The sequence below is a fragment of the Crotalus tigris genome, unplaced genomic scaffold, assembly GCF_016545835.1.
Source record: "Crotalus tigris isolate CLP2741 ecotype Arizona unplaced genomic scaffold, ASM1654583v1 scf7180000017536.10889498, whole genome shotgun sequence".
Lineage (NCBI taxonomy): Eukaryota > Metazoa > Chordata > Lepidosauria > Squamata > Viperidae > Crotalus > Crotalus tigris.
In genome coordinates this window covers 2,386,218-2,411,083 of record NW_024096460.1, presented here as the reverse complement: position 1 = coordinate 2,411,083, position 24,866 = coordinate 2,386,218, and the positions used below count along the sequence as shown (strand labels likewise).

Genomic DNA, 24,866 nt, shown 5'->3' with positions numbered 1-24,866 from the left:
ATACCAAGCACCCAAGAATGTAAAAATATTGCTTTTCCAACACACCCTACGGTAAAAAATCAAGAAACTGGGACATTTTTGATTGTAGAATGTTCTTTGAATATATTGTGCTTCATAGTAGAGTATCCCAATGGAGAGGGACAAGCACTCAAAATCCTGTTGAATTGGGAAGAAGAGCACATAGGCTGCTTTAAGAAGATCCCAAGTTCATCCCCAGCGTATCTAGTTAAAAAAAAAGCCAAGTAGCAGCTTGTAGTAAATAGTAGATGGAGCTCAACTATCAAACAAATTATAAAAAGTAGAATTCCTTCCCTTCAAATAATTTTACTGTACAGTGTGAGTTGTACATAGGGAGGGCAGGGATGAATATTTCAGAATGGTGCACCTGTTAGTATTTTGGATGAGGACTTATGGAATCAGAATAAATAAAGGCAGATGGATAAATTTTCTATTCCTTTCTTCGTATATTTATGGATCTTAATATTAATGATATTTGACTTCCTACTACTTATATTCTTGGCTACAATAGAAAAGTTGCTATTGTATCCTTATAGGACTTGTGAAATGAAAATCTAGATTGCTGCATAGTATTGAAGAGAAATTATTGAGGTTCCCTATAATAAAAAGAAACACTTTCTAAAATAGCGACTGCCCAAATGACAGCTTGGCCTCACAGAATTTCATATTTTTGTTACTGTCTCTAACTTGACTAACAAGGGGGTATAAAATAAATAATTGCAGAATAATTTACTTAATTCCTAGACAAATAAGTAACTTTGCTCAAAAACTAGCTTATGTTCCATGATTCTTATAAATTAGGTGAGAATTCCATGTAGATGTATCAACATTTGTAATGAGAAAAAAAAATGTTTAAACAATATATAAGAGTTCCAGTTTAAGGGTCTGATCGCACTCCACAAGCTATTTTGAATTATAATATATATATATAATTGATTTATAATTTGATTTATATATATATAAATCAAAAACATGTCCTGTACGAGCTAAGTTGTGTTTTTATTGCTGTAATGTAACTGTTATTATAATTAATAAATTGCACATAGTGAAGAAAAACACTGAAAGAAAATTCTCAGCTTTAGGATGTCCTTTTCAAAAGGACTCAAGACAGGCCTTCTACCCCAAGTTCAATCTTCTTTCCGCCATTAATTTAATTTTGCTCTTCTTTGCTGAGGTTGTCAGAATTGTGTTGAGCTTTTGCCTATTACTGTCTGGAACTCCATTCCAATTAAATAGGCCTAGGGAAATAGGAAACCATTATCATAATGAAAAGGAAATGCCGAAGGAAAGTCTAGCTGTAGGAGAAAAGAGGCTATGATAGATCTGCATTTTGACAGAAGCAGATGAAAGGACAGAAATAGCAGCGATAATGGATGAAATGCCTTCAGTGGATGACACCATAAATACTCCTTACTGAGAATGGTCATTGTCTTTCTTGTTCACAGATCACCAAAAATTAAAATAGCTTCTACTGTATTGTATGGAAGGAAGATGACCTGCTCTCAAGAACTTAGATAAAACAAGAAAAGTTTTATCCCTTACTGTATAGAACCACCAGGTAAATTACCTAGATCTTCATTTCAGATTAATGCAGCCCATATTGTTAACTGACATCAATCCCTTATTTCAGTTAATTGTATTTGTGTATCAGCCTAACAGAGAAATCTGGGGCTGACCTTCCAATAAGAATTACTCAGAAAGTTACACATGCAAAACTTAAGTAAGGCATTGTACTTAGCCATTATCTTTTTATTCAGAATGTATGAGATATCAGAGAATTCATGTGTGCATGTGTAAATACAAAGAGAAGCACACATTTATGTACACTTTCAAAAACTGGAAATCCAGAGTTACTGAACAGCTGAATTTCCATGAACTGGCGTTATCAAAATGAAGCATTTAGGCCCTTGACATGGGTCACAATATATGCCTGATCTTTCTCTCTTTTCATCTGATTTAGATGATGTTTATAGATTAGATCAGTGGCCCCCAACCTTTTTGGTGCCAGGGACCGGTTTTTCCATGGACTGGGTATGTGTGGTTTTGCATGCTGCCTGGATCTCACATGTGTGCGGATGGGGTTTCACTTGCTTGCATGGCCTGGTTCCTGCCAATCTGTGGACCAGTGGCCATTCACGGCCCAAGGGCTGGGACTCCTGTTTAGTGTATTGATTACAGATAACCATAAGAATGATTATGGTAGAAGAATCAAATGTTTCTAATGTCCCTGAATACAAATGCAAGTGGCTTTTTAGTCTTAAGCTCAACTTTTTCTTTTTATTGACATGATCTTGGTTGTCATTGATGGAAAATACTTTATATAGATATAGAAGGCTGTGCTACATGTTGAAATACCTGAGAGGAAGAACCCAACATGTTTCATATCAACCAAACATATTTTGAAAAGTCTAAGTTTATCCTGTAAAAATGTGTCCTCATCTTTGAAATACTATCATCTGCAGAAAACAAGCATATTACAATCCACAATTACATTTCATAAATATTTGTTTAAACATAGCCTGTTTTCTGGGAAAGGACCCATCTCTCTCTCTGATTTAAAAGGACAAATGGACATTTAAAATGGATTCAAATATCACATGAGATAAATCTCTTTCAAATTTATTATTTGAAATACTCAAAATTATTAAGCATTTGAAATTCTATTCTCCTGGAAATAAAAAAAAACAGAAAGAAGAGACATTAAACCATCTGAAATCCCACCTTTTAAAACTGATGTGGGATACTACTCATTGTAGTATTCTGGTTGTAGATGGTGATCTTTTACTAAGTATTTATTTAATCTCCATTTTTGCAGTTTAAAGCTCTTAAATTTTCCTTAAATTCATATATTAAAGGTAAAATTGACACATCTTTCTATCACACTGAAATGATTATTTTAAAAAGAGGTTATTTATAAATTATGTCCACACAAGAAATTGTCTCTTCCTTCCTTCCTTCCTCATAAATGAGTGTTCAAAGTTTTACTTCTCAACCTGGGAAAGAGAATCCATGCAATTTAGTCATACCTTAGAACCAGGAAGTGGCCAAGATGTTTGAAGAACTTCTAACTATTATATCTGTTTTCACATAACTGGTATCTTGAACGTTCTTGGAGCAATGGAAAGTGGACAGATAAATTTTTTTATTACATACAGAAGCTCCCATTAAGAGCTCAGCTTCCTGGTATTAACTCCCTTCATTGTTGCCATATCATAAATGGAAGCCAGAGCATAAGCAGGAGTCTTGGGAAGCACCAGCTGGCATATGGACCACACCAATTGCACTCTTGTTCTGGGATGCAGCGAATACACTAGCAAACAGATGTTGACTCAGGAATCAATTGGGCATTTCTGCAAGTCCAACATGCCTTCACGAGCCATTTCTCCATGAACTGTGCCAGGCCCACTTAAAGGTGAAACCAATAGATAACGAAATCTAGAACAATCTTATTGTCTTCTTGAAAGGAGCTGCCAAGGTCGGACTTCAGACGTCAAGAGCAAATGACTGTGTGCTCACTCTTTCTAGCTATAGTTATGTAATTTCAGCCCAGGGAAGAAAAAGCGGTATGAGATTTTAAACAGGATTTGATTTTTCAGCAACAAATATAAAAGCTACAAAAAAAGTGCAAATAGCAACAATGGTCCCATGACATCCTGAACTTCAGACATAGCCTTTTAGCCTCTCTAGAGAGACCAAACTTTGTAGGTCTAAGTTGATTAGATGCAAGACTTTTAATAAAACAGAGGGGAGGGGAAGACACTAGTCTGCAGTGTTGCCGTTAACCAAAAAATTCAAAAGTGAAGTTAGTTATAAAAAAAGTATCAACTAAAGCAATAGGAAAAAGGAACATAAGTACATTTTTCTATATTTACACAAGAAAAATCAACCCCTCCCCCCTCATTTTGAGACTGGAAGTATTGATCACTTTTTCTTAAAAAAAACAAAACAAAACCCAAACACTAAAAAGTCTTAAAACACATGGCTTTACAAGCTGCTGCTCAGAAAATATACAACCCCAAGTTTGACTTTCATTTAAATACAAATGTACAAAATGTAAACTGAGACAATAGAGAAATTTACAAAACCTTTTCTTTAAAAATAATAAGGACAAAATTCAGTTCTAGTTAGGATGCGATTTTAAATACGTGCAAGTTGTCAGCCTCCAATTTCTATTGCGGTGTCCAACAGAGACAATGTTGAGTCATAAGACCTCAGGTTCCACCCACAAAAACAGACCTGAGAGTAAATATCTTCATACAATGGGAAGCTTCCCTAAAAAGAACAGACAGGAGGAAAAAAAACTTCCGTGGTTATAAACTGTTGATCTTCTAGATTGATGGTGGATGCTCTTCTCATCCTTGATGCTTGATACTCTACCAGTGGAAGGATGTAATATCCATAAGCCAGAAAAAGCTAACTGCTCCCAGTAGAGTTTGAACTGACGTGATTGGAATTTATGTGATGATTTAAATTGGTCTTTGAGTTTGGAGAGCTCTTGGAATTGTTCTGATGCTGGAGAAATTTTTTAAAAAGGAAGAGAGAAAAAGTTAGTTTTTCTGGATCATTCTAGATGTATGCAATTGCAATTTCCAGAAAATATAACTGTTTGCCTGTGATGCTTTGGATTATATCCATTTGATTGATATAAAGTATGACATAAAAAGGGGGATACCACTGTATCCCCTTAACTGTATGTCTATTCACACGAGTTTCTCACCCTCAACTCTCCTTAAGCCCCTGGGTTCTGAAGAGACTTCTGTTTAGGCCAAGACCTCTTGAGCTACTGTCTGGTAGAATGCAAAGCATCAGTGTCTAGTATCTTTTTTATATAAAGAATACTTCTAAATCTTAATAATAATAATAATAATGATGATGATGATGATGATGATAATAAAGTTGGAAGGGACCTTGGAGGCCATCTAGTCCAACCCCCTGCTCAGGCAGAAAACCCTATACCATTTCGGACAAATGGCTGTCCAGTCTCTTCTTAAAAACTTCCAGTGTTGGAGCATTCACCGCTTCTGGAGGCAGGTTGTTCCACTGGTTAATTGTTCTAACTGTCAGGAAGTTTCTCCTTAGTTCTAGGTTGCTTCTCTCCTTGATTAGTTTCCATCTGTTGCTTCTTGTCCTGCCTTCAGGCGCTTTGGAAAATATAGTAAACCTGATTGGCATTCATAGAAACTGCAAATGGTGGCCATCTATAAACACATTCTTGGCTTCTAAGTCTGTCTATTTGTCCTAGCACTGTGGAGCTAGACAAATTCCTTAGTGTGTCTTCTAGTACCTATATATTTTATGACTAGCCATGTCTACCTTGTTAGCCATCTATGAATAGATAATGCCTTCATCTTCCAAATGTTTTACAAACACATTGCCATGTGTTCCAATTATGTCTTTCAGTCCAAGTGGAGTTTCTTATACCATGCTCAGGTAATCAGTTTCATTTTTTGGTCAACAGCAATTATATATCAGGACATAAAGCCTGAAGAAAAAATGGTGCTTTAGTTTCTGAACTCTTTCACCACAAACTTTCCACAATCCATACTGAGTAGCTGCAATCCAACATGATTTGAAGACAGCAGCCTGGCAAAAGGTTGTTTTTGTTCTGTCCCAGCCTATGTGAGTCCTTGTTAAGCTCACAAGGAGAAACACCTCTTCCAACAAGCAGGCTGGAACCACAGGGAAAAAAAAAACAATCCCCTTTTATTATTTACAGACCGAGTAAATGTCCAAAGGCAAAGGCAAACAAAACACAGTTCACTGAAACTTGATTCCTTAACACAAACGGTTGCCTTCAGCAACTAGCACCTCCCACACCTTCCCTTTTATTATGTAGCCAAAGGCTTCTCCTTTGCCTTTGGAGCCGCCTCATTGCATTCCTCTGTCTGACTCTCTTTGCCTGCCTACGAGCATCCTGGATATCTTCCAGCTGTGAGTCATCACTGTCCAACTCAGCCTCCCAGCACAGCTGTGTCTCAGCCTGAGAGAGAGTAGAGGGGCTTGGCTGCTCGTCAGACTGTAAGTCTTGGAGCTCATCAGAGCCTTCCTCTGACATCACTCCAGACCCCTCCTCCTCCTCCTCTGATTCCCCAGAGTCAGCTGCTGGGTCCCCTGGCTGACGAGGAACCACAACACTTTTCACCCATCATTAGTCTATATTATGCCATGACAAGATTTGGACATTTTGGAATATTGATAAAGATGATTATTTAATTAACATAAGCATTAAGAAAGGTTTAGAAACTCTCACCTGACGTTTAAATATTCGATGCAGCAATCCTTTCTTCGGTGGTTCTGGAGGATAGTTTTTGTTAAGGTCTGGTGAAATAGTACCATTTGGTCCAAATATGTTTAGTTCTTTAAAACATTCTGTTTCTATCATCTAGCAAGATGAAAGGGAAAAATTATTTACTGGGCCCATAATGAGAATCAGAGAAAACTCCAGCCTTATTATATAGAATTCATCATTTATAAAGACTCAGTAGAGTGCATCCAGCCAGGAAGAAGATTGGCTGCTCATTTGAAGTTTTCAAATTAGGGTAAGTACAGAGGCAGCCTGTGTACTCCAGATTCTGTATACACCTGATTCTTCCTGTACCCAGGAATTGTTCAGCATCTGAAGTGCCACAGGGGGTCTAACTTTCTCTGAGACACAATTTCTAAGCATCATTCCCCAATTCTTTTATGATATTGAGTCTTGTGGCACCTTAAAATCTTCCTTTCTCAAATTATTTTTGATACAATTTGCTAGGCTGATATCCAAAGATGACAGAGATTCATCTTAAGTCAAACAGTAAAGTTCATGGTTGAGCAGAAATTAAAACCTGGTTACCTAGTAGTTTAATCACTTTATCATACATGAACTTAGAAGTGAAATACAAGATATAATGGAAGGAAGTGGTATGCCTCTTTTCTGTCATAAATAATTAGCAATCAAACAGGCATTAAAATATAAAATACAACCATCAGTTTTTACACAGAGGAGTATTACTAGATAGTGAATTAATATGCCTCTTCACACATGCACATGCATCACACACGTATAGAAGAATGAGTGCTTCCTAGTTATCTTCCAAGATTGGGGCTCTTCAGATATGTAGGATTCCAGGATTATTAAGCAGCAAAATTCCAAGAATTGCCAACATATCTGAAGGGCGCTATGTTGGAAAAGTTGAATTGTAAGAAGTTAACTACCACATGGATCAAAGCTACCATTAGATAAATAAGTTGATCAAAAAGAGAAAATGTTTCATGTAATTGTTATTTTGAATTTTTTTTCTCCAAATGCAATAGGAAGAAAGAGTATATATTGGTAATTGTCAGAAAATCTTTGGATTTAAAGTGAGAAGTGAGTTTTTTTGGTTGTTTGTGAAATGTGAAATCACTTCTCCCAAAGGGATCTCACAATCAGGAAATACAACGTGCCCAGACTGAGGACCTCCCACATCTTTTGTAAATATTAGGAGTAAATAATCTGATAAGGATAAATATCCAATGCTAACCAAAGATGATAACATGTGTTGAGGTATTGTAGTCCAAACTTAGTATTTCATGTTTGTATTATGAAGTCACACATATGTCATGGACTTGTGCTGCAATATCTTGTCACAAGTTTCGTTATTTGCCTCCCTGTATTCCTCTGCTGATAATCACCACGATATTATCATCTGTGGCTCCAGCATTTTTTTCCCCCTTAGCTATGCTGGGATGGCTGATAGGAAGAACAACCAGATCTACGTCAGGAAGGCAGGATGTCAGTTAAAAATCAGAATCTATGAACACCAGCTGGCTGTCAAATGGCATGACCTGAAGTCCCTGATCACCAGTCATGCTGACAACCAACAACACCAGTTTGACTGAGACGAAGCCAAAGTCATCGGCCAGGCCAAAATCCATCAGGCACGTGAGTTTACTAACAGGTCCATCAACAAACACATTGACTTAGAACCAGCAAACGGACAGATAAGGAAGCAGACCATCCGAATCACCAACCGATGAGAGAACTGATCATCCCTTCACCAACTGGATTCTGCACCTCACAGCAATCAGTCAGAAGACCAGAATCAGTCTTGTGATTCAACCAGTCTTGTGATTCAATTGGCCTTGTGAATTGTGAGACCAACTGACCACCTAGGACCTATATAAATGAACAAGACACTTCACCCCAAGTCCCTGCTGAAGATGTTACCTAGTCTGGTAACAAAACATCTGGGAGCTAAAAAGCAAGCTCAGAGAATAGACCCCTGCCACAACTTAGAATGGCTTGCAACTTTCTCAAAATTTAGGACACTTTTCTCTACTGTTTTATTATTCTAATACAATTGCTATTTTGTTCAACTTGCTCAGGATGATACAAATCTTCCATATCTGGAGGGTTACTTTAACTAAAAATAGCAACAATGGTGAGACACAGCAAAACTAAACTAAACATTAGCTGGTCCTAATCCCAGTTAACTAACTTTTGCACCTGAAAGCAATACATGTTTTTCATTATAGAAAGTTGTTTTTAGCTTTTTATCATCCGATCATTGTAGTCCTGTCTGCAAAAGAACCATGTCTGAATTTTCAGAACCACACATTTCGAAAGAATCACACAACTGGTTTTCAAACATTAAAGCAACAGGGCTTTTTTATTTTAAAATGCTGCAGAGTATATCCAAGGTAAGGAAATAAGGTATTTAGAATATTTCAAGTATATACTTGGCATTTATGAAATTTGGAAAGATTTATAGAAAGGTTTTTAGGGAAACAGGGGTAAATATATAATTACCTCATTTTGCCATGGAATAGATACAGACCCTGTAGAAAACTTGGAATAGAAATCATCATCTGTTTGGTCCAGGTTTACTCCCTTGACAGTTGAAAACTGTTCAATATCCAACACATCTTTGCAGTACACTGCTCTCGGCTACCCCAGCAGGAAAAGAAATAGTAAGAGTCTGAACATGTGGTTGGTGCTATTTGAGGTCATTCAGAACATTGCTTGCTTTGGGCAAACAGAAATGCAAAAAGTCCATGCCCCTGGGTCAAAGGAGTGCATTGTCCAAAACCGTCTAGATCCCCCAGACTTTTGCTTGCATGCTCTTCCTCCCACTTCCTCATCACTTTTATTCACTCACTCAGTGCCCTCCTGCCCTTGCACTGACCTTCATCTAGCCCCTTTATGCCCTTCCACCCTTCATACACTCCATCTTTCCAAGTCTGTCCAATTCTTCTAAGCCTATCCAGACTCTCCAAGCTACTCATGCTACTTTCCCCAAGGTTAACTTGATCCTTCTGAGTTCATCTGCTGCTCTTCCCACAGCATTCATAAATCTATTCACTTTCTCCTTGAAGGTTGCTTGCTTTTTTGAAAAGAAAAAAAAAAACATGGAACAGCTTTTTCCTTTGGGAAAGAGGGTTATCACTCTGAGAATTTTATCTACAACACAGGGTCCTCCACTTCCACTATTTTTTTTTAATCCTGTTTTCTTTTGGAACAGTCAGAAGGCTATCAGATCTTCAAAACACAACCAGGGGAGGGCAGCAAAAGGATTTGAAAACTATATCTAATTCTTTGCTGCCATCTTCTGGTCTTTTGTGTTTTTGCAACACAGATAGGGTAGTTCCACAGAAAAAGCAGAAATCATGCGGAGGAGCAAGAGCAAGAGAAGGCCAAGATTTCCTTGAGAATGGCATACACTGGCAGCTGAGGAAAGCAGGGAACAAAGGAAAGGGAGGTACAGTGCTGGGGAGATCACAGGACAGGCAAATGAGTGATGCCACGCTGGGACCTTTGGGACAGCAGCAGCTGAAGAGAGACAAGGAGGGAACACACACTAGGAAGAGGGAGTGGGGAGTGGAAGGCTAGCACTTCGAATATGCAGAGGATGACAGGAAAGGAAGGTATGATACCACCCCAGTCTTGTTCTACTCACCCTGCATAATCTCTCCCACATCCCTCTGGATTTTGCTTTAGTTAAGCCCAAAACAACTAAGATGTTCCAGTATTTGCTTCTGCTAACTATAGCCAAAGCATTCAAAACCCATTTAGAAGGCAAACATATGAGGCTGTTCTTTGATATCATCTCTATCAAACCAGAGGGATTTTTTTCCCCTTTTCATGGGCTGCTGGATATACTACAAAAGAAGCACTAGGCTGAAACTTCCATATAAAATAAAAATAGTTTTGGGGATATCTATGGGCTTTTTTGAAAATACAGATAATTCTGGAAGCTAATACTTTCCTTTGCACTCTGCTAGTTTCCACAGTAATTTTGTTTTACATTAAAATAATATTTAATTATTTCTTTAAAATAGAGCGGGGTATGGAGCTTGACTAGTATCAGCTGAGGTGTCTGAACATTAGGGACCTCACTATTAATGGCTAGCAAATAATAAGTTAACAACTGATATAACTTTTGAAAACACGGCATAGATGAGGGCAAAAAACATCTGAAGAGCACAAGACTCTTGTGTAAGGCTGCCTATCCAAAACACTGTTATGAAATCACTGATGGAGTGAAAATTATTAGACACAGACATCCAAAGTTAAGATATGACCCTAACTCAAGGAAGATAGATTTCAACCATTGTAAGTACAGTTTCAATAGCTTCTCAAGGATGATAGACTGCAAACGTTAAAAATACAGATTCAAGCAGTAGGTCAAATACATCCTCAAGTTCTACTTCAGCTCTGTAATTCTCTTTTAAGCATCACTTACATCAGGGACAAAAGGGGGTTCCAACATTCCTGCTTGGAGACGTTTGAAATTCATGCTCTTGAAAAACGGGTGACTCTTTACTTCAGCAGCATCATCCGGACATCCCAGCCTCAGTTTCATATCTTTGGTCAATAGCTGAAAAGATGCCAAGACAATAATCAGAAAATATTTGTTGAATCATATTGCATGCAGAGAAACCCAAACATTCTATATCCTAATAGGAGTGCACATATAAAAATTCATTTGTCATTCATAGTTTGCTATTTAATAAAAATAAAGCCAAATATGTGACAGTCCAGCAATTAATAAGAGGAATCTCATGTTTGGAATTTAGGCATTGTTATCTTTTGCATTTTGCCCATGAAATGAAACTAACACAATATATAGCATAAAAAAGTAGGTGAAAATTGTGACAAGATGAAAATGGTGTCCCTTTTGGAATCAGCAAGCTGTAGCAAATCACTTTGTGGGTCACCTTGTAATAGGCCACTCCTGGTGAGTCCCAGTGAAGAACGCCTGGTGAGTTCTGATTAGGTATTATGCAGACAATAATTATACTAAGGTGTATTCTCCAGACCCAGTTGGAGTTAATGTTAAGGGATCTGTGATGATATTACAATTCATAATTAATTAATTTGATATTACTGTTTATTCCAATGTACTTTATTTCTTATAGGTTTTTTCTGTATTTCTCTTTTAAAAATTGAAATAACATTATTTTAAAAACCTTTTCATTGCAATATTGAAAGCAGTGTTATAATGTCATGTCACAGTCCCTGTCCTTTTGGAACAGGTATAAAATGTGTATCACAATACTATGGTGATGTTTCTTCAGTTTGACGCCCATTCCACCCCCACCCCCCAGTAGACACTGCTGGCTGCCACTGTTGTCTTGCCTGGCCTTGATGCAACAGAGACTACTGTATACATAATGTTATTGTAAATATTCTTTGTACTTCTCAAATTTAGTTTGAGAATTTTGAGCTACTTCTGACATCATTTTAATCAGAATTCTAACAAGTACCCCTCTGGGTAAACTGAAGAAACTTATCTTGTGGTTTTTTATTATTATTTTTGTATCTACTCTTGTGATCTTTTGCTTTCTATAAGGAAACCATAACAGTGTTCTGCCACTTGTCAGACACAGATGCAATCTTTAAACACATGCTACATAAATCACACTGTACTTCATTGGCAACCATACCCATATTTCTGCTTTTACATCATCTATATTTGTTTTTAAAGCTTTATTATTTCTTTTTCAGCATTTTATTCTTGGACACTAACATTTATAATATATTTCAGTTCCACTCTTTGACATGTTACTATCATTCCCATACCAGCCTCTGAAATAGTCCTTCTAGCATTCTCTCTCTTCAATATCATCACCACCACGCCACCAATTCTTCACTTTTCTTTTTCCACATGCATCCATTAATGACTTAAACCTAAACCAGATTTAGAAATACACAGATTTCTTTTAGGCAAATAATTAATGAAATCTTTACATTTTCAATCCCCTGAATTGCCTAATCATTTTTTTCTACACTCTTATTTCATTCCCAATTATCTATACATGTGTTCTAGCAGCATGATTTTTCTCTAGACTGCCTTAATCAGGAAGCTGAATTGAACTGAATATTTTATGTGGCTAAGTATGATAAAGCACAAAGGAATTTTGAGGAAAATTGCACAAATTTGTGTAATTTTTCTCAAAAATTTTCCCAGGTTCTTTCATTTCATTATCTTCATTTGCTGGAGCTACTATGCAACTATTAATTCTTATTTTCATATATGTATTGAAAAAAGTTGGACTCATACTTACTAAATATATTTAATCATCTTATCAATAGTTTATAAAATAACTCATATTAATTCTCTATCTTAACTCTAATTATTTGGCTTATTTATTTTATTTAGCTCTCATAATCCGATCTGTGTATGCCTAATCTCATATTGTCAATGGCCTTCAAGAAATTCCTTTATAATCATTTCAAGCCTCAAAAGCAAGATTAACTTATTGAACTTAACCATGTTTTATAGAATTATGCCTGGTGAATTATTAAGAGTTCCTAAAATTTTATCTCCTACTCCAGAGTTATTGAGAGCCAGAATAAACTGATGCTGAAAGTTTAAATAGAGTGGGAGTAGATTTAACTCCAATCTCAATTGGGAAGTCTCACCAGATTACTTAGGGTTAATCAATCAACCCAAGTTACTTCATAGGGTTATTTTGATGGGGAAAATTCAAGGAAGATGGTATATATGAAGATAAATAGTAGCTTACAAATCTACAAATGAATGAATGATAGATTTACTTGTGAATGCTTGGGCAGGTGAATGCCAATTATTGTCTGCCTTATATCTTTACCAATAGCCACACATGAAATTCTGGGCACCACTAGATTTAGATTTAGATTTACCAAATCTAGGGTGCAAACTTCTTGAAGTCCACTAGATCAAGCAAAGAGACAGAGTCTTCAAGAGCTTTGAGGCTTGGATCTGCAGAGCACAAAATTCCAGAGCTCATTAAGGTTTTGGATAGCGAGATGCGCAGCATATAAATTTAATTATAAAATAAATATAATCTCTCTCCCCCCCACAATTTTTAAAGAGCAACACTATTTAGTATGACTGGGTATGTTTGGGTTGAAATGTTCAAACCTCATCTCAATAGAATGCCTTTCAATATTCCTTAAAACCACTCATTATACATACTTCTGTACAGTCCTGAATAAAAGATGTTGCTGCTTTTAAGAGTCACATCCCTTTTATTCACTTTTTTTTTTCCTGGCTGGCAAGACTGTTAGGTGTTTTTAAGGAATCAAACAGAGGTACAATGCTTGTGTGAGGTCCAAAGTTTTTCCTAATAATTTTCAAAGTAGGCACTGCCCTATTACAGAATCCAATTTATTAAGATCAGAAGATTAAACTCCTTGAAAAATTGTTAGCTGGGAATAAGTTCCATTGATCTCCAAGGTGCTTCATCCTTCAATATGTGTAACACAGTGGACTTAGAGAGATAGCAATAGCACTTAGACTTATATACCACTTCACAGCCCTCTCTAAGTGGTTTACAGCAGGGGTCCCCAACTCCCGGTTGTGGACTGGTACCGGGTCGCAGCATGCCAGCAACCGATCTGCACAAACAAGCAAAGCCCCATCCATAGGATGCAGGCAACACACAAACCCTCGCACTCTCCTGTCTGCGGAAAAACCTCTCTCCACAGAACCAGTCCCTGGTGCCCAAAAGGTTGGGGACCTCTGGTTTACAGAATCAGCATATTGCCCCCAACAATCTGAGATAATGTTCAGTTGGCTGAAGTGAAGTTTCAGCTTCTAATTAGAAGTATAAACCGTTTTGCAGAAAAAAAGGTTAGCATTTAAATAGGTAATGTGAAGTTATAAATCATATGCAGTACTCATGAGTAGTAGAACTTGAAAGCCTCATTATTACCTCACTCATCTGGCAGCTACAGTAACTGAGATATAGAATTATTCTAGCATTCAACAAATATTATCATTAATCCTGGAGCTGCATTACATTACATCAGTGTTTCCCAAACTTGACAATTTTAAGGCATGAGGACTTCAACTCCCAGAATTCCACAGCCAGCAACGCTGGCTGTGGAATTCTGGGAGTTGAAGTCCACATGCCTTAAAATTGTCAAGTTTGGGAAACACTGCATTACATTATTCTGCCAAGTATATACTATGTTACTGGTTTTTATTTCAGTCTTCTTACTTATTACTTGTTTTGAGGGGGAAAAGCTAAAGGAATTTCACTGAGGAATATTAGAAACTAAGGTAGCTCAATGATTATGGGCCAGTAATGTCAAGCTTCATTCAGTAACAAAAATAAACTAAGGAAAAGATGGTTTGACTCAACTGGACTCTTCTGAGCAAACATATGCGGTGAGACTGTTACCTTCATTGATTGTAAAAATGATGAGGAAAACAGATTTTAAAGATTTTTCCAGAGGATGTTCACCTTTCGACCAGTAGAGGGCAGCAATAGAAAAGTTAACAATATGGAAAGCATAAGCATGAAATATTTCTATAAACTTGCAATTTAAAAATCATTAAAATAATGGAATTTATGTAATTAGACCTCAGCAACACATGTAATAGAAAGTTAACTGCAGTTGGTTTCCTCCAATTGCTTAACCAGATTACTTTTATAAGCATTCTTCAGTCTGAAGGAACCGAAGCAGGTAGATGCGTTCACACACCAGCCAAGATTTGGCAAATGATTCTGGAAAATTCTCCAGCTAAAATGTTCCCAAAGCTAGACAAATCTAAATGAAAAGGGAACACTAATTACAGTATCCCAGCACAGCATATTACTGGAGCATTTAGTTTACAAACACCGTTTACTGACGTTAGGAAACATCACAGGAATTTTTCAACAGTGACCCTTGTTTCTAGAACTTGGATCTGGTTGTGCTTGGATCCAACTGTGAACGTATTCAGTACTTAAAAGCAGGCATGGGTGGATGACACACAGCAAATGGAACAAACCTCTAAGATTTTCCTGCATGTGTCAGTGTTGGCATCAAGGCATCCACAGTTTCAAAGTCATGGTCATTTCAGAGGGTGTTGCTGAACTGTGTTTTACTGGAACACAACACCATTCTGAAAGTGGCAGTATAGGAAATTTAGCGAGTGGATAGTAGTAAGAATCAAAAAAGCCTTAGGAAATTCCTTTGATTCAGTTTTTTTTTTCCAACATGCTCATCATCGGCAGAAAAAAAGAAGCCTTTCATTGGTGAAATTAATGGAGAGAGCCTTGTAGAGAGATCCCTTTTAATTTATTTCACTTTTATCCCTACATTTCAAAAAGATCACAGCCTCCTTGCACTTTAACTCTGCAGCAAGCTTGTGAGCTATGCAGTTCACTATGGAGTTCCATCTGGGCCTCCCCAGGCCCACTCCAAAATTGTATTCAATACGCTATACTGGTCACTCAAGGATCCCTGTCCATGATAACTGAGTTAAATGTCAACTGGGATGAAATCTAATTTTGAAATAAAAATGTATTGTCCTCTCAGCAAACTTTAAAAAAAAAGCTATTAAAAATATTATACAATGACAGTGAATTCCTAAGAACAAGCAATGAGTCACGTTGAACTTGCTACATAGCAATTCACAACAGAAGATTTTGTAACCAGAAAAACGTGGATGTAAAATATCTGCCTACTGGACCAGACTATGCAATGGGGTCTATGATAATTCGCCAATTTGTTATGGCCAACTCACCACAGGACAACAAGCTGTGGGACAAAAGTTACACTAATATCAAAGAAATGATAGAACAGTATCATTAAAGAAAGGATGCAAAAGGAGGGACAGAACGAAATGTGAATGGCAAAACTTAAAGTATTTTTTTATTTATTTTAAATAATTAAATAGAATTGTTAAATTGTCCTGCAGTGAGCTGTCCCACGGCGAGTTGGCTGTGGCAAGTTGTCCCATTCCCCTATGCAACTGGCTTAAGGCATGAAAAGATGGTAGATTCTAATTTCCCACAACTTCTGAAATAAGGGTAAGACAAACTGTATCTTTACAGAAAAGAGATATAAAACAGGGCTTCTCAGACGTCATGGTGCTAACCATAACCTCAGAATGTGTGTGTCTACCTATGAATAAAACTTTCAGAATATGCTTGGACAGGGTCTCTGAGTAAGACAGATATCCTGTTTTCCTGCCTGAACAAACTGCATTTTGGAACTCTGGTTTCTGTGTTAAAATTTTGTATTTTCAACATTCGATATCTGACACAACTCACTCCCGAGACCAGGATTTGCCTTCAATGAATTTTGTCATCTCAGAACTGATTCCTATTATAGCTTCAACCTATTCCTGAGTGCCTTCCTAAATAATCTATCCAAGATCAATACACTTTTGTCTAGTCCCACCTTCCCCCTTACTCTTCTTTTAACTTCTCCATGATGGATGTCATGCTGGGCCTAGTGCTCAGCCCAGTCTTCCAACATTAGATATTCTTCTTTTCCAAGAACTGATACAGAGAATGGGCTGCATTCAAGCAGGCAGGTTCACTCCAGAATTCAGTATGATGCCCCAGTTTAGTTCAAGTTTATCACAGCAATTGATCAATGTTTTATTGTACAATACCCCAAGAAAGGGACCTATTGAAAGCTATCCTTGGTGATTCTAGTGAAGAAAGTCACAAGCCTAGCAAGCTTGCCCTGGGTGGTGCTCAGAAGTGATCTGGGACAGTGGCTACAAAAATAAGGTCTCTCTCAAAGGAGAGTTCCAGCAAATGGATCCCAAGAAACGAAGGCAGCTTGTTTTCAGATATGAACAAGTATGACCTCCATTCTGGTGACGTCTGGTTTAATGGTGAAATATATCTTTTTTAGGCAGTTCAGTCCCGTCATTTCCAAGTGGAAAAACAGCTTAGCGGCAAGTTTGAGTTTGAGAAATCATTGTAGATAGCACCGAGCCTGATCAGCAGTCTGGCTTGGTATAACTTCAGTAATTTAGAACTCATGGAGGCAAGGAAGTATTTGTAGTGGGAAACATTTCAAAATGCACATCTTACCGAAGGGGGAACACATCTCATGGAAAGGTAAACAAAAGTAATTGACAGCTTTCATTATATAAATGAATGAAACACGGGGAAAGAAACTTGTGAAAACTGGGGCTGGTTCTAGAACAGGGCTTTTCAACCTTTCCACCCATTGTATCACTTTTAGGATACGGCAATATCCGAGTACCACCAGTCGCCTAGCAAGGTGTCAAAAACTTGATGACCAAAAAAAAAAAAAAAAAAGGAAAAAAGTGATAAAGTACAGGTAGTCCTCGACTTACAACAGTTTGCTTAGTGACTGTTCGAAGTTACAATGGCACTGAAAAAAGTGCCCCCCAAGCCACAGCCGAGCAAGACACCTGCCTGCCCACCCGGGCTCTTCCTCCTGTCCAAGGTTTTAATTGTTGTGAGCATTTCTGTTGAGGATTGCCAGCGGGGGTGGGTTGGTTTTTATTCCCTCCATCTGCTGGGTGGTTGCAGCAGGTTTTGGTCACTTCCCATGACCCTGGGACACTGTGACCGTCATAAATATGGATCAGTTGCCAAGCATCTGAATGTAAATCATAAGACCCTGGAGATGCTGCAACATTCCAGCTGATTGGTGCTTCTTCAGGGCTCAGCAGAAGCGCCAGGATCAGTGCCGAGCTCCACCTGGAGCCTGGTGCTGATCCTGGTGCTTCCGCTGAGCCCTGATAGTCCCGAAGAAGCGCCAATCAGCTGGAAAGCGGCTCTGATCCTGGCGCCTCCGCTCAGCCCTGACAGCCCTGCAGCTCCAACTATCTCTTGCTCAGGCTTGTGCAGTGCTGCCATTGGTTCAGCTCATTCTCCTCCCCTGCTACCACTTTTCTGGGATGGTCGCGTACCACCTGCCAAGTGCCAATGTACCACAGGTGGTACCCATGCCACTGGTTGAAAAGCCCTGTTCTAGAAGGTAGCAAAATGTAACATTTGTTAGAGCCGTGTTCAGCAAAGGGCCTACTACCTCAACATTGTCACTTCACACGCAGTGGACTTCAGATTTTAGAATTCCTGCTCAAGGACTAGGGGGGGGGGTTAAAGACCAATACATCTGTATGACCCCAGATTTGAAAAAGCTTTTCCACAGTATCTTAATCATTGTCCCATAATTATCTGATCATTAACAGTCTACTAATTGATTTTCACACAAAGTGACCCCCTTACCATTTTGCAGATAGACTTTGCCTCATCAGAGAATTTATGGGAATACACCTCTTCCACCTCCAAGACTCTCCTGTCTACTTCTTCCCGCTTCACCTTTTCTTTCCTTCCTCGAAAGGGTGACTGTCCTGCAATCATTTCATAGATTAAGCAGCCTAGCCCCCAGTAGTCAGGGCTAAGGGTATATCGCTGGTTATTCAAGACTTCTGGAGCTGGGAAAAAGGAAAGAGACAATGGAAAAAGTTTGCTATGTCTATACTGATGTCAGCATGACTATTGAGGCAAGAATGAAATAAGAGATTCCATTTAGTCTGGCCAAGGATCAATTTGATACTAGGAGGGCGCTCAGTGGAACTTGTTTCACGGGTAATTATAATAATAAAATTAAGCCATTTGTGTAGGTTCACTTCCGCATAGTTGGAAATAATTCTCCGTGATAGTTCAAATATATATTTCCAGGATTTAAATCTCCATCTAGGAATGGAGACCTATTCACCCTGTGATAATCTATACTACACAGTACACAAGGGTGTCTGTCAGCTTGGATAATTTGAATCATTCCAACTACTTTACTTTGCCCCAGTGGTGGGATTCAAATATGTGAACAACTGGTTCTCTGTGTGGATGCCGCTTCCAGAAGTCCATTCTGGGCCTGGGCAACAAAAAATTAGCTAAGTGGTGCGAACCGGCTGAATCCCACCACTGCTTTGCCCCCTTAGAAAATATAGAATGGAATTTTTCAAGGATCTGTAAAGGATATGGGTACCATATAAGCTTGCCCCTAATAATAGTCTATATTTAATTAGTTTTATTTATCACACAAGTCACATTACTATATGTGATATGAAATTAGACTCCAGTTTCACACTGGAATCTGGTACAAGCCACAATGATTTCACACATGCAAATGATGTGAATTTTCTAATTTGCTTAAATCATATCATATTCTCATGTGATTATGACATGATTTTGGCTACCTGAAAACAGCAAGCAACTGTATCCCCAGTGTTTAGTAGTGTAGTGGGAGGGGGCTCCAGGGACTGTAAAAGGGGTGCTAAGGGTGCACAAGACCCAGGGAATAATCTCAGATGCCCATCTCTGACTTAAGTTGAAATCTTAGTGCCATTTATATGCAATAATCTCATTTCCATTCTTTTCTTTTTAAGTACTCTGAAGCATGAGGTTTAATATTTACTAAGTTTTACGAATAAAAAATATATGCCTGGAGAATCTATGGATGCTATTTCACACGTCATTCAGCTTAGAGAAATTCATTAAAATTATCAAGAATGAAAATAAACTACTTAAAAAATTTCAAAGCAATTCCTACATTAAATGCTTTCCTCTGCAGCCCATTGCAATACAAAGTTTGATACGAAGTATAAACTGACAACTATAGCTGTTGCGGGGAAGGGGTGGAGGCAGGAATCAAGACATAAAAGCATCTAGGACATAGCTTTAAAACAACAGGGTGCTGACACTGATAGTTCAGAAACTCTAAATGCCGGAAAATATTCAAATGGTTCATTAGGCGAGTGCTATCTTGTTCTTCCAAAGGCCATTCATGGACGCCATGTTTACTGACAATCCTCACAATTGCTTATTTCATGCACTGTTCTTATTAAATAAATACATGTTTAATTTTTACCAATGCTGAGTGTTATATAAACCCAATTTAGGGGATACTGCCTTTGCACTCAAGCACTTAGGGGAGAATGCACAAAGAATTGTGACTTGGTCAAGTGATCCTACATATCAGAGATTCAGTCATCTGTTCAGTCATGCTGAATTGTGACAGCTTATCACGCATGAACAGAGTTTGTTTTTTCTTTTACATTACAGAGTTGAAATAATAGTCTTCGAAGTTGAAAACAACAGAGTATTTCAGACCACTCACCCATATAACCAACTGTTCCTACTCGTCCACGGATAGACTCACCCTCAGGAATTTTAACAGCTAGACCCAAATCAGATATTCTGATGTGGCCTAAAGTGAATGGGAGAAAAGTTAGCTTGAGCATAAATCTGTAGAAAACAATCATTTTGCTATTAAATACATTATTAAAACAAATCTAAACACTGCGGGGAAGAAAATGATACTAGTTCTTTGGAGGAACTCATCTGAAAAATTGATCAAGGAAACTGCTTGATATCAGGGCTGGCCAAATGTCCCTCTGCTTTCAGATAAAAGTGCAAGCTTCAACATGAGATGGTCTTAGATAGTAGGGAGAATTTCAAGAATGTTAATCTTGGTTTGCACTAAACATTGAACAACACTTTTTTAATGCATTTAATTTCTTCAAAATCCCCTTGAAAGGATGCTATGCCAGAGGGTTTTCATCCCAGAAAAGCAAAAGTTGGCTGAAAAGCAAAACTGCAGGATTTTACGTAATTTTATTCCTTTCCACGAGATGGGGAAAAAAACCCTGGAATCACAGGTGGGAAATGGTAGAATTGGGATGAATCATTTATACCATCAAATGTAATTCCTTGCTTAGTGAAAGGAATCCAAGCATATTTAAAATATGGCTGCTCACATTCCTTGACTGTCAAACTATTTTTACCTTTAGGAACTATGTCCTAATATTCTGTAAGATTTGCCTTCCTGTAATATAAGATTACTGCCCATGAAGCAAACCAACTGACCAATTCAAATTACGAGCATTTTTATTATTTCCTGCACCCAGTTATTCAGTCATCTCACTCTATCTTTCTGTAAGGGCCTAAAAAGGTGGCTCTGCCAGTTGGCTTAGGGCCCCAGTGGGGGAACAGTGCAATGGAACTGGTTGATTAATAACAGATCCCATCTCCCCCCCCCACTCCGCCCCTGCTGTCCCCATGTGTCCTCGGTTTTAATGTCTGATTTTAACTTTTTAACTATATATGTAACGTAAGCTGCCCAGAGTTACCCTATGGTAAGATGGGCAGCCAATACTTTTTATAAATAAATACATAAATATATATTTATCCTACCCACCCCTAATATTACTGTCCTTCACAGCAAAAAAAGAAAAAACAAAAACCAATGATAAGCAATGAAATATGTCATACTTAAATATTTATTTCATCAGACTGTTTTCTATTTTGGCTATTTTGTTTACTTGGAGTAACAGATTTTCCATGTCTCATATACTACTCATTCCTACAGAGATGGGCAACCTTTTGATGTCTACAGATGGAAGGTAAGATAATTTGTTCACTATGGGAGGGACAAAATCCAAGCTGAAGGTGATACATCCCACACATGAGCAGGGATAGGATTATACAATTATTCCACCTGGCTTTCAAAAAAGAAAACTAGAAAAAAGTGAGATTTTTGTTTTTTGAAAGTACATTATAGCTAGTAAAATGTAAGTAAGTTTACATTATCAGCTTCTTGTACATCTGTCTCAAAATTAGAGGAGACTGTACCACCCATGTTCAGCAATCACAGTCAGAGGAGACTGTGGGGGCCATGATGGGGGGAGGAAGAAAAGTTTAGTTCTGTGGGTTATATTCCATCCTGTTTTATAGGTCTTTTAATTGGGGATTGGACCAGAAGCCTTGCACTTCTTCACTGAGATCAGATCATTTCTGCAACAAGGAGAACTTTGCCTTGCATGAAGGACTAACAGAGTAATATTATTTATGAGTTTCAAATGAGAAGGGATTCAGGTAAAGGCTGTATATTTTGCTGTTCATGACTCTATTCAATTCAGAAAGTTGCTGAGCTGATGGATTAATCTGTACAAATATAAATAGAACAAATAATTCAATGTAATTGAATTGGGAGTGGGTATTAACTCTGACAAGCATTTGAAATAAAAAACAGTCAGGCATCCCATCTTTCATTCTTGAAGCCCATATTATTTCTCATTGTTTAAGCTGGTAATAATATTGATTGGTCAAAGACACAATTCCCATTGTTTATCCAGGTAGCAATGTTGTTTTGTTATAGTCATAAGGCCAAGAAGTGTGAAGCCCATCCTCAGAGAAATGACACACATATTATGTCACCTTCAATGATGGATAAGAGAAAATACAACCTTTGTATAAACCTTTGTAATATTAACCTAAGATGCTCTTCTTTTCATAAGGTTTCTTTCTCTTTTTCGCAAAAGTGCCATTATTTTCTCTACCCAAAGTTAAAGGTTGGTTATTGTTTAACTCAGTGATTCTCAACCTTTCTAATGCCGTGACCCCATAATACAGTTCCCCATGTTGTGGTGACCCCCAAGTGGGTGTGGCCACCAATAAGAGGGAGTAGGACAGCTAGGGAAAAGGGAAAAAAATGGCAGACAGCATGGTTTGGTGACCCCCGTGAAATGGTCATTTGACCCCAAATGGGGTCCCGACCCACAGGTTGAGAACCACTGGTTTAACTTCTTATCCTTTGCAGAGAATGATTTGGCTGTGTACAGACAACTATATATAAGCCATTTTACTGTAGACAAAAACGTTTTACCTAAAGCTCTCAGACTTACCATAATCATCTAACAGGATATTTTCTGGCTTCAAATCTCTTTAAAAAAAAAAAAAGAAACGCTGCTGTTATTTCTGTGGAAATTGCTTTGATAAAATGAAAATTCCAAGCATCAGAATGCACTTTCCAACCATTTAGGCAGTAGGGTGTCAGTTTACCCAGTAAAAGAATTCAGAAAGTCAATGAAAAACATGGCTTTGCAGCAATATGAAAATCAGTGTCTACCATAATCTCGGGCCATTCACTTCAGCTGGATGTGACCAATGAGGACATCATGCAGAGTATTTTGTATGGTTCTCTAGCTAGCCATAGTGTATAGCAGCAGCAGTTAGAATAGTGTTCCTCAATCTTAGCAACTTTAAGATATATGGACTTCAATTCATGACTGGAGGACTTCTGGGAGTGGAAGTCCAGACATCTTAAAGTTGCCAAGGTTGGGAAAGCCTGAACTAGAAGATTAGTTTGGGCTATAGGAAAACTATATGTCAATTTCTCTGCAATTGAGAAATTGCAATGAAAGCTATTAACGATTTTTGTTTAAAAAATGTAGGATGATTGAATGTGAAGTTCTCTGAAAGGAGTTAGCTTCACATTAATCTTTCTTGTCCATTATGAACGAATCCAGATGCAAGTTATAGTCTTTTTCCAAAGCATCAGAAAGCAAGACAAGAAACAATGGATGAAAACTAATCAAGGAGGGAAGCAACTTGGAATTAAGGAGAAATTTCTTAACAGTGAGAACAATTAACCAGTGGATTAGTTTTGCCTTCAGAAGTTGTGGGTGCTTCATCACTGGAGGTTTTTTAAAAAAGACTGGACAACCACTTGTCTCAAATTGTATAGGGACTCCTGCCTGAGCAGGGGATTGGACTAGAAGACCTCCAAGGTCCCTTCCATCTCTGTTCTGATTGATTGATTGGATATATGCATGAGGTCTGTTTTAACAGGTCTTGTGAATGGACAGATACTCAAAAAGCACAGTCATTATGTTTTGTGGAGTTGCAAATACTTCTTCCTTTCTTCAGAATCCAATGCCTGAAATAATCGCTTCACTCTACTTAATAGTAGTGTTGATTCCAACATTAAATGTCTACAGCCAATGTGGGAGAAAGCAATGGGTTAGGACATCCAGATCAAGGAAGTGTTTAAAATTAAGATGAAAAAGTATGTTGAGAACAATCTTTATCACATTAATCTAACATGTGCCTGTTAAACACTAAGAATAAGTGTTTGGTGGTATTTAAAATAAAGCCATCCATTTTACATCCTCATTCCCTTCACATATTTTCTCAGTATTATTTGTTTTAAAAGTAGGCTTGTTAGCACTGGTTTATCTTGTGAAGTTTATCTTGTGAGGTCAATAGGAATTTAAACTAACAAAAAGAAGACAATCAAAATGTTCTTAGTTCATGTGCTTTTGCTTATAATAACAAATAGTGCTGCATAATATATTTTGAACAAATAAAAGTTCCTCAGTGATTAATAGGGGAAAAATAATTAAGATTTACTTCCAAATAATGGCAATGCTTAAATCATTTAATGAAAACAATTTAAAATACTGAAAAGGAGAATTTCAGGACCCTTTCTACTGCAAGTTAGTCTGATGGTCAACTTGAATTGTATTCTAGACAATTCTTGTGTCATAAACTTAGGGCAATAATTTTATCCACATAATTTTCATATGTTAGGAATATAGCAGAATCTAATCCGGGTCAGTCAACAGGACCAAAGGTTTTGTCTTCCAAGCTTTCGGATTCGTGCTGGAGCCCGTCCTCAGGGAACTTTTCTCTAGCAGAGTGTGCTAGAGAGAAGCTCCCGGAGGATGGGCCCCAGCATGAATCTGAAAGCTTGGAAGACAAAACCTTTGACCCTGGTGCCCAATCCAGATTGGACCCTGCAACATTATCCTGGGACATGTAGTGTATATTCGCCTTCATTTATTAGGAATATA

The 24,866-nt window shown here is 37.8% G+C and overlaps 1 protein-coding gene across 6 annotated transcripts in view; it reads right to left on the bottom strand.

The window, feature by feature from the left end:
* Positions 1 to 3,985: 3,985 nt before the first annotated feature.
* GRK5 (G protein-coupled receptor kinase 5) overlaps positions 3,986 to 24,866 on the bottom strand; it is a 192,902-nt gene continuing 172,021 nt past the window's right edge. For 5 of the 6 annotated variants that reach the window (XM_039364298.1, XM_039363505.1, XM_039362678.1 and 2 more), the window contains 7 exons: positions 22,917 to 22,954; positions 20,351 to 20,440; positions 18,457 to 18,665; positions 10,722 to 10,856; positions 8,789 to 8,926; positions 6,269 to 6,400; positions 3,986 to 4,530 (listed from right to left, as the gene is read on the bottom strand). In XM_039364298.1, the coding sequence (XP_039220232.1) occupies positions 4,432 to 4,530; positions 6,269 to 6,400; positions 8,789 to 8,926; positions 10,722 to 10,856; positions 18,457 to 18,665; positions 20,351 to 20,440; positions 22,917 to 22,954 (841 nt within the window). In that variant the 3' untranslated portion in view covers positions 3,986 to 4,431. Of the gene's footprint in view, positions 4,531 to 6,268; positions 6,401 to 8,788; positions 8,927 to 10,721; positions 10,857 to 12,061; positions 12,170 to 18,456; positions 18,666 to 20,350; positions 20,441 to 22,916; positions 22,955 to 24,866 lie in introns of those variants that run through there. The other variant, XR_005559577.1, reaches the window with a different exon arrangement.